Genomic DNA, 11,204 nt, shown 5'->3' with positions numbered 1-11,204 from the left:
TTCTTTGATTTTCAATCAAATTATTCTTTTATTATTCTTCCATAAAATCAAATTCTGGTATTCAAATTGTGTCACTCTATTCAAACTGTTATTTTTTTTTAGGTCTGACAAGGCTGTTTTAAATGGAAAACCGCAAATGCTTACTGACACAAAACTCATTTATATGATTTTTTTCCCCCCCAGGTCTCCAGTATTTATACCTGAAACCATTGTCAGTTCACCTCTGTCCTGGCATTTTAGGTCAATCTGAGACAGAGGCTATATTAGAATGCATTGTCATCTTTTAGTGCTGTGTCTCTTTCTCAGCGTCGTCTGCCCTCAGCCCATTCCGAATGACAATAGTGTTTATGTAAAATGTGCTGCCTTTGGGCCACTGGGGCACAGAACACTGCATGCCTGGCCCTGCCACACCACCTTTTACGGCTTTTTATTGTGTTCCTTTTGTGTCCCATCATCACAAGGGGAGGACGCGGCCATCAAAATTCTCTAAGACAAAATTCTTCTCTACGTGTGTGAATGTATGTGCTCACACACACATTCGGAACAATTAGTTCGGGGTACGGCGTGCTTAAATACAGAGACGATGTTCCCTGAAGCAGTCACCGGGCGAGCGGCAGGCCCGAGTCTGGCACAGCTAGGTTTCCTTGATGTTAATACAGACAATATAGATCTTAATAAGACAAATCTACCTCTCCGAAACTCCGTCCTGACACCCTTTCATTCTTATTCCCTCCCTGTCTCCTTTCTCTCTCTCTTTCTCCCTCTGTTTCTTTCTTTCTTTGCTACATTACCAGGGGGTGGTGCATGATTGACAGATGGGCAGGAATAATAATTTTTTTTTTTTGCATAACCTAAGGCCATGCTCTGTGATTGGCTTGCCAGCTGACATCTCCAAACCTCTCTTGTCGTTTTTTTCCTCCCTCTCTCTCTCTCTCTCTCTCTCTCTCTCTCTCTCTCTCTCTCTCTCTCTCTTTCTCTCTCTCTCTCTCTCTCTCTCTCTCTCTAATATTGGCCCTGATGATCCTAAGGGGGAAAAAAGTGGGGAGAGAAAAAGATATGTACCTTAGGGAAGAACCTCAGTGAGAGGGAGGGAATCAGAGGACGAGTAGGAGCGTGTGTACGAGTGTGTGAAAGAGACACTTACTCTCCTAACTACTACTGGGAGACACACACTTTCCTCACCCAACTCAAAGAAGCAGCAAACCCTGGAGAATTTTTTTTTGAAACCCCAAAATTTCTAATTAATCTCTCAAGCATCCATCTTTTCCTTAAGACTTGCCTGCTGGGACTTTTCCGCCCCTCTCTAGGAATTCTATGTACTGATCAATAGACAATTTCCATCCACACAAGACATACCTCATGGATTTGTACCTGGTTGGATATCTCATGTGCATGTGGTTGTCCAGCTCTCGGGTGCTTGGAGGCTATCCCATCTGGTGGTGAGTAGCAACGATCCCCACTTTCTGCATCACTTTCTCCAGTAGCACTGAGGGAGAATGCTGGTCAGTGATCATTTTTCAGAGGGCAGTAAATACAGAACACTTTCAGTTGACTGCGTGGAAAAAAGCTTCTCGGCTCAGTCCAAAGAATCTTAACCTCAGCCACTGGAGGGACGGAAATGCTAGCCTGTCTTTTTCCTCACTGCCGTGTTTCGCTCGGCTCCATTTGCGTTGAATGTTGAAAATAGGCTGTTTTTGAAAGCTCGGAGTGTTGTGAAATAGATGCAGCATGTTTGTCAGAGATAAGGTTAGGTTAAGGTGTCAGCCAGCAGGCTTCTGGATGGGGATATTGTTGTCTTCGCTAATAGCCTCAGCACTCCAGCCGTGTTAGGAGTGTTAATTGGGGAATTAGTGTGGATGTCCCTTGGCTTGGGTCTCAATAAATTCATTGGGGTTTAACCCTAAGTATCATTACACTATAAACATGAAGCGGCTTTGAACATTTATTTTTCTCTAAAATCAGTTTGCCGTGTATTATAATCATATTTGCGATTTAAAATACGACGATCTTCTATTAACCTGTTCAAAGAAATTCTCCAAATAAACTTTCCATTAAAAACCTTATTTTCCAGCATAATCCATAAAACGTATAGCGAAATGAAGCATACTGAAATAAAAGATATACGGTTGCTTTTCAGTTTATTCATTTGAAATCAAATTGCATTCAAAATTTAGATTAAAGTGAAATCTTTTCATTTACCTATTATAACCAAAATTCTTCATTCATTTTTCTCGATATGTTGAGTTCAGTCGATTCAGAACAAATTAAATAATTAACTTTAATCCTGCAGAATGTTATAAAAGATATATAAAATATTTGAATATATGATTCATATATTTTCATAATGTATGTATTTCCATTTGTTCAAATTATATTATTCCAACTTGACATTATGCTAGTACTGTTAAAGTACTTATGTTCAGTAGATTTCGCTACATTCAGCAGGGATCATATTTACCTCCGAATGAATGGTGCTGATATGTCATAGTTCCACTAATTACCCCATCCTCAAAATGCCACTGACCTCACAGGGTTCTCTTGTAACATGAGTCTTTTTGCAAAAATATTTGTGTAGGCGTACGACAAAAGCCCCCCTGGCTTATGATACAATACTTGTCAGAACTAATGTGCTTTAGTAGTCCCAGTTAGCATGTGGTCCCCGCTGCACTCTCGTTCCAAACCACCAGCATCTTCTGGTTTCGTTTATGGAGCGAGGGTTGCCAAACATGCAGTCGCACTCATATGCTTACACACACAAAGGCCACAAGGCTGAGGCATTATTATTTGTGTGGCTTTACTCATATACTGGTATTTAGTGCCACCAGACGAAACTGACAAAGAGCAAAGGAGTCTCGAGTCAGTGACCCGCAGCTGTTTCTTCTAACCGACGGTGTAATATTCACCCACTGACAATGCATAACCTCTTTGATTTAGGTAAAATTAAAGTGGAGGGGAGAGAAAGTGAGAGCGTGAGAAAGAAAGTGATGCATGGCTGCAGGTAAATGGGTAGATGTGTCATCTTTTCTTGTCTTCTACCTGAAGGAGTCTGAATGGCATCAGCGAACCTGTGGTCCTAAAAAAAAAGCACAGAAATGGATAAACTGAAAATATATATGTAGCAGGTGAAATATCAATACCAAGAGATTAAATAAACTAAAATCTACGCATACTTTCAAAACAAGTGATTTAATATGCCCATTTAACCAATGTTTTGTGATCAAATAAAGTGTCTGTTCATGTCTACATTCAAAATCTGTGATTTGGTCACATGTGATTTTATATGATGCAGCCATACATTTGTATAACAGTTATTCCCTGACAAATTTAGTTTTACTTGGTTTCATTTAAAAATAATAATTCATATGATAATCAATAAAATAATTATTAGTATAGCAATGTAAATAAACCTGATTTAAATAAAAAAATCTAATATTTTAATGACTATAATAGAAAAATAAATATGATAGTGCGTTTTTGTTTGTTTTAAAGGAGTCAATCAAACGTATTTGTGTCTTATAGTGAGAATTTATTCCATCCTGGTAGATCCTCTCCTTTTAATCCCTTCACATTTGAATGGACTTTAAATCTATGATGAACAGTGTTGCAATAATCAGGCCAGTTTCTAGCCTAATCTGTTTCAGCAGCTTACCAGGCCGCTAATATCTGACTTTATCCTCTCAAGATGAACTAATTAAGCTCAGTCTTAAGCAGGGAGAGCTATTGAAAGCGATCAGCCTGTGTAGCTTTGTTCAATTTCACATGCATTACAGATGATGAGCAAGCTGAGACACAATCAGCAGTCACTCCAAATACCAGACAGAAAGGAACAAGGTATTTGTGGCTTCTTCCCACAACAGCACCGCAAAAAGCCACCATCCGTTTCAGATCCAGCTGGCTGTTTGCACCGCCGTTCATCTGTTATCAATCAAAACTTCAGCTTGGTTACAGAAGAGGCCTGACCTCAGATGATCAAGTCACGGTTTGACCTGGAAACACTTTTCAGTAGCTCTTATTATCTGAAGTACCTGTCAAAACAGCGGAAGTGAACTGTGCAAAACCATAATATTAGAGATGTTAGTCATTTAAAAATGTCTTCAAATTAATAACGTTCATTAATGAAATTATAAATCAATATTTCCTTAGAAATGGCATTCTGTGCACAATCCAACTTTTTACTATAAAAAAATAGATCTACTTATAAAGTTGCAAAATAGCTGAGCAAAACTACATATAATATGGTTTTAAGCTGCTCTTTTTGTTATTGCAACAAAGCCTATATGCGGCTTTCGTTCTTAGTTCTCAAAAAGAAAGAGCCCTTTCAGTCGGAAACATACACAAACACTTGACATAAAACTCTAATTCTGAATTAATTAAAATTTGGAAAACTATTTTTTTTGAGAGAATAGGCATGAAGGAGACAGCATCGGGAGGCCAGTAAGCATTCTGACCTGCTCCGGTCTCCTGCTGGCTTCAATGGGACTTGACTCATCTCTGCGAGAGAGGAATGTCATTATACACCCTTCATACCAAACCCCCCACCACCCCTGCATGTCAGCCGGTGTCACTGCTTTAATGATACCGCAGGAAAATCCACCAGCTGCAATTCAGTGTGAAAAGATAATGGGGGCCACTTAGGAAAAGGAAGGTGAAACAGATAGCCCAGTATTACTTTTCAAATGTATTGGTTCAGTATCAGTAGCAAATCCAATAGCAATAGTATTGTGCCACAGCAATCTCGTATACAATCTTTGAAGAAAAGGTTATAACTTAAAGGCTTGTGTCAGGTGCTTCTTATATGGAACAACGGGGTTCCTATTAAGGGATAATTTTCTGGAATTAATTTTAATTAGTTAATTTTGTTTTAATTCATTTGTTATTTTGATTAATTTCATGAATTAAACATACTTTATCAATTATTAAGTAAATAAACCATGCGTAATTGAAAAAATTAAGTTTTGTGAATACATAACTTCATTTTTTCAATTAAGCATGGTTTATTTACTTAATAATTTTAAGGCAACGGGTTTACTCATTTTTTTTAAGTTAAGTCAACTGATCACTTTTTACAGTATAGGGGGAAAAAAGAAATAAGCTTTTAAACATGAAAGGATTATGCAATCATTTGGTGTAATGGGTTCTTTAAATTTGAGTCAAGAGCCATAGGGTTCTACATTGAACCCCACTAATACTTTTTTCTAGAAGTGGAGGTTCATTTTTTAGGCACATTGGGAAAAAAATTTGATTAACACATTTGATTAAATTAGAAATTTTGAAGTAGAAAGACTGAAAAAGTTGTTGTTGTTTTTTCAAAAAAATATTTCTATATTGTAGAAAAGTGACAAACACAAATAAATTAAAACAAATGATAAAAGCCATGTAAATTCCATTTAAATCACAGTTTTTGTCCCATCTACTTGTGGCCCCCACCTATTGTGAAATCTCATTGGTCCAAAATTCTGCCCCACCAAGCAGTTTTTGATTACTTTTTCATTACCTGATATTTCGTCATGTTGCAGTTTCGACAATTTGCAATTTGCTTGTTAGGGCACAGAGAGAGGTTTAATATGACTGACAGCCATGCACAGAGGTGCCTTATTATCTGGATTAAGAAGAGAAACGCACAGTTACTCTCATTCAGGGTTCAATGATGAATGGGTACGGGCTACACCTGTGTTCTCTAGATCATCCAGACCACCTGAGGTTATCTCTGGAGTCATCCTATCACACACACACACATTTTAAATAGTGACAGTGGACGAGACAGATAAAGATTGGCTGGTGTGTGTCTGTGTGAGAGAGAAAAAGGTTTTTTTAAAACCTTAAGGTTTTTTTAAAGGTATAGTTTCACCAAAAATAAAAAAATAAAATCTGTCATCATTTACTCACCCTCATGTAGTTCCAAATGACTTTCTTCCATGGAACAGAAAAGGAGAATTTCTGAAGTCTGAATCATTCAGGCTAGCCTTGTTAACTGGATCAACAGATTCACTGAAAAGATCCAATTGAAGAATGATTCATTCACTAAGCGAGATTGCAATTATCTCATAGTTCTGTATAGTTTTATAAGAAAATATGGTAAAAAAAGAGAATATTTTAACAATAAAAGTGCATTAGACATACTATCTGCCCAGTCTGTTTCTACCACATTTTGACATTTGGCTAATGTTTGGTCAGGCTTCCGAATGGAATTGGAAAAACCATCTTGGCTCTGGTGAAAACCAAACTTCTACGTTCATCTCAGTTCACTCAGAAGGGCTTTAGGGAGTTGTGTAATACATCACAACTTTAATCAAAAGTGTCAGCTCGCTTACGTAGGGAGTGCTGGTGGAGTCAGAGTTGTTAGCGCTTTTCTAGCTCCCTGACAGCTCCGCTAGTTGAACAGTGACAGGCGGCAGCTCCCGGAGACAGAGCCCTGAAGCCATACGTCACAGTAGTTTCCGCAGCACAAGGCCAGCAGTCTCAGAACTGAGGTTTAGGGCAGAGTTAATGACAACAGAAGTTATCACACTGTCCTTCACTTCGAGCACTGCACCAATAGTGGTACAAAAAATGTCAGCTGGTAATATTTTGCTTTGTGGTAACTGGTTCAGTCTGGTCATTAACAACAAACCAGCTTCAAGCAGATGTAACCAGCTTCAGGAAGTCTAGCTGGTTTTTGGGTGCCTGTTGAGTAGCCAATGACCAGCTTGGACAAGTTAGAAACCAACTATGTTTCATAACATGAGCTTAAGATGGATTTCAGGGGTATTTACAGCTTGATATATGTTTTATTAAACGCCTAAACCATTCCTCTTAAAACTGTACTTTGGCAGCAAAGTGAGAATGGAAAACTGTTCAGCAATCTAGTCCTAAATAACCAAGGCTAAACTAATAAATTAATGTATACATTAGTGATGTATTGATTAGTAAACAGCGTTGGGGAAAGTTACTTTTAAAAGTAATGCATCATAATATTGCGCTACTCCCTAAAAAAGTGACTAATTGGAAAATAATGAGTTTAGGTACTTTTGCGTTACTTTTTCTCACCATGAGTGGGGCTTGCTTGTTTGTTTTTATAATAAAAAAGTTATATTTCTGGCAAATGTAAAGGCCCTTTCACACCAAAGGTGAAATGAATAAGCCCCAGGCTGAAGGAAATGCTAATTCACGCTTGTACAGTAGAGGGCGCAACTCAAACAAACCTTTCAGCTGTGCTGCCATTCTAGATTGAAGAAGAATAGGACACAGGAGAAGAAAGTTAAACACTTACTTGCGCAATAAAAACAAAAAAAAATGAAACAAATCTGATGTTTATCTAAAGTCATTTTTGCTTATTATGGTTGAATTGTATAATCCAAGGTCAGCAGCAAAGACATTGGTTAATAAAGTCAGATTAAATGCATAAAGTATATTTGTGTTATTTAACACATTTAATTATTGCAGGTTTGCTTAATATTTCTGAGTTTGCCTTTCACAGTTTTTATTATTTTTGATGGATACTGAATCTGTTTTTGTGCAAGTGAGATGAGTAAATGCATGCTCACATTTAGGGCCCTATTTTAACGATCTAAGCGCATGGTCTGAAGCGCACGGTGCAAGTGCACTTAGGGCGTGTCCGAATGCACTTTTGCTAGTTTAACGACGGGAAAAATGGTCAGCGCTCTAAATGAGTAATTGGTGTGTTTTGGGCATAACGTGCAATAAACCAATTAGAGTCTCATCTCCCATTCCCTTTAAAAGCCAGTTGCGCTCGCACCATGGCGGATCCTGAAATACTGAATGCCTATCTAGCGAGGAAATTAATGGACCATCTACGGGACAAAGTGTACGCACGTTGTGGACCCGCCTATAGGCTCATATTACTGACGAGCTCTAAAAAAATATTGCGCCATTGACTTTAGACCAGGTTTCAGTTGGTCAATGGCGGAGTCTATTTCAGTTGCCTCAAAATAGCAACGCACCAACAATGTGCCTGAACACACCTCGTTTTCAGACCAGAAGCCCATGGGCGCACAAATGGGCGCAAATGCATTTGCTATTGAAATGAAAATGATGACTGCGTCGGGCTGAAACTAATCACTTGCGTCGCGCCTGTCGCTGCATTGCGCCATGTGTATGATAGGGCCCTTAATCTAGAACTACAATGACCATCATGTTTACACAGCGCACACAACACCTCTGCACTTACTCACAATTTCTCTCAACATGGAGAGGCGTCAGTCAATAAAAGGGAAAACAAAGTAACTTGAATTACTTATTTGAAAAAGTAACTCCGATATTTTATGCATTACTTCACTGTTACTTGAAAAAGGTAATCTGATTACATGACTCGTGTTTGTAATGCATTTCCACCCAAGATATTGAATAATCAGTAAAATATTGTACCGTGTACATGTGCAGTACATATATACTGTACAACTCTCAAACAAACAACTCTCAAAACAACATTTTTCATGTAAATCAGAGTTTTAGTTCTGACCAGTCTTTGAGTTGGGAAGCCATGTCCCCGTGATATCATACATTAAACATCAAATATTTTCTGATTGGCTGTGATTGTATTACAGTTTTTCATTCCATATAGACAGGAGAATTGTTTGCCAAACTTTGCATTAAGCTTGGTTAAGGGGTAAGACAAGCAAACACTGAATTAGACCACCCCGATCCCTTTAACCACACTTCTTCTCTCTTACACCCTGCCCACCAAAGACATGTCAGTCAAAACCAATGTCAGCAAACCTCAGCCAAAAAAAAAAAAAAAAAAAAAAAAAACTTCCCTTTTTCGGTATACTGTATTTTAACAATAATATGTCAAATCCAAATAAGCTTTACATATCTTTAATGGAAAAGGTTTAAATAATGTTTTTCATACTTGTTCAATGAACCATAAACAATTAAATGTATGGCAGGCAATTTTGAAAGCATAAGATCCCACCCTCCCTTTAAAGCGTCTCCAAAGCAATGCCTCCTTCAAAACACATGAACGCACACAGCAGATTCTGCAAAGCGTCAGGAGGGGAGAGACAACATTAAATTACCTCATGTCTCAAAGCACATAACATTACAATAATAATGAACATAAACAACTTACAGGGCTCTAGTTGTACCACCTAACTGCTGCAGATTCATTTCGCGTGGTTGATAGTGTTGACATGGCAACGCATAAATCCGAGTCTGAGGACGTGAACAGCTCCGGGTATAACGTCACGGGTTGCCATCTCGTAATTACATTATGACTAACGTTAACGCAGCATAAGCTTGATGTTTTGGTTCAGGAGGAACCATTGTCTACAACTCTAAGTAGCCTTATTGAACACGCCGATGAAGTGTGATGTCAGCACGAACAGGGTGTACGGAGGTATGGAAATACATGTTGCATGCAATATGCAATGAATGAATGCAATGATTGGACGAACTGATCTGTACATGTTTTAAGATTCAAACCACTTCCATTATTGATCGCTATCAGTATGTGAAGACTTTTTCAACCAGTATAACAAAGTGTTTATAAAATAAATTGCCTACCCTACCTTTAATGCACATGCACCTATGGAACAGTCCTTAAGACACTAACAGTTTACGGGCGGTAGATAATTAAAGTCACAGTTCCAATAACTTCGGACATTATAGAGACCTTTCTACTGACTCTGAAAAACACCAGGAGAAAGATGCCCAGGGTCCCTGCTGATCTGTGTGAACATGCCATAGACCTGCTGCAGGGAGGCATGAGTACTGCAGATGTGGCCAGAGTAATAAACTACAATGTCCGTAATGTAAGACGCTTAAGACAGAGCTACAGTGAGACAGGAAGAACAGCTGATCCTCCTTGCAGTGCTAAACCACGTCTAACCACATGTCCCCCCCAGATGTGTTTGAGAACTTACTAGTGCCTTGATGGAAGAGTGGAGTAACATCTCACAGCAAGAACTGGAAAATCTGATAAGATGCACTGTAGTACTTAAAGCAGCTGGTGGACACATCAGACACTGACTGCTACTTTTGATACTGACTCTGTTCAGGGACTCATTATTCCATTTCTGCTCGTCAAATGTCTGTGAAATTTGTTTAGTTTATGCCTCAGTTGTTTAATATTTTTATGTTTATACAAAATTTGCTGGAAAAAAAGGCCTTTGAAAGTCAGGAGGACGTTTACAAGTATACAAGGCAGAGAACGTTCTCTGGTTGCCCAAGTTTCCTGATTGGTTAAAAACGTGTAGGCCACTCTCGACAACTACGAGTAATAGCCTATTCAATAGGCTACAGGATGACAAGCATTATAGCTTCAATAATATTAATGAAAAACATGTCTAAGTAGTTAGCAAGTAAAGTAGGCTATTAGCCAAAGATAATCTAAACGTATCTTTCAACAGAGACTGTTGGCCTATTATAGCTTTACTATCTGGAAGCTGCTGTGACTTATGTGTCCACAGTCCTACAGGTGGATATCATGGTTTTTATTTTTGAATGTTGTTCACATTCTTGTAACTTCTACCTGTTGTCCTCTCAGTATGCTTCTCAAGTTAGCTAGCTAGCATTTGCAGCTTTCAGTTGATTTTGCTCACAAAGTTTGCTGAAAAACATTTCTCCAAATTCACTGAAATAAACAACATAAAATAACATCTGTTATTTCGATTGTTAGTATTAGGCAATGGTGCAGGCACTTCCTAAGAAAGATTCACAGAAACAGACACCCAACAATGCATTAATCAATGACACATTTGCAGCAGTGCGTTGTTGTGCTTTAGTGCAACGGCGCTCACTAGCAAGGATACATGGGGTGTCATTAAGAACAGAACAGAAAAGAGATTGAAAACAGGTTTGAACATTTTTCAAGGGTAATATTTTTTTAATCTGAAAAGCCCAGAACAGTTGAAATGCCAATCAAAATTGTGGCGGGAAAAAACCCAAACTGTTGTGTTGATGGAGCTTGTGTTCCTGTTCTGACAGAATGAATGAGGAAAAGCCCCATCCTCAGGCTAACTCTCTCTCTCTCTCTCTCTCTCTCTCTCTCTCTCTCTCTCTCTTTTAAAAAGGCTTTTTTAAGTTAGTGGAAAATGATATCAGGTCATAATAAGGCAACTGACCAAAATTAAAGCAGCATATAATTAAACTGAAATAGATACAACTAGGAATATTTGATAAAATTCCAAATATGATTCTGAAAATGAAAGTGATACTTTCCATAAATACTGTAATGTTCCACAAGTCACTGAAATGGAGAATATACT

The 11,204-nt window shown here is 38.3% G+C and overlaps 1 protein-coding gene across 1 annotated transcript in view; it reads left to right on the top strand.

Moving 5' to 3' along the window:
• Positions 1-1,313: 1,313 nt before the first annotated feature.
• The window catches only part of wnt3 (wingless-type MMTV integration site family, member 3), a 30,473-nt gene continuing 20,582 nt past the window's right edge, over positions 1,314-11,204 (top strand). The window contains exon 1 of the mRNA XM_084135715.1: positions 1,314-1,439. Coding sequence (XP_083991841.1) covers positions 1,360-1,439 — 80 coding nt within the window. The 5' untranslated portion in view covers positions 1,314-1,359. The remainder of the gene's footprint in view (positions 1,440-11,204) is intronic.

This window comes from Abramis brama (genome assembly GCF_963993115.1).
Source record: "Abramis brama genome assembly, chromosome: 14".
Classification (NCBI taxonomy): domain Eukaryota; kingdom Metazoa; phylum Chordata; class Actinopteri; order Cypriniformes; family Leuciscidae; genus Abramis; species Abramis brama.
The sequence above is the reverse complement of the archived record's forward strand: the minus strand, read 5'-3'. Positions and strand labels throughout refer to the sequence as shown.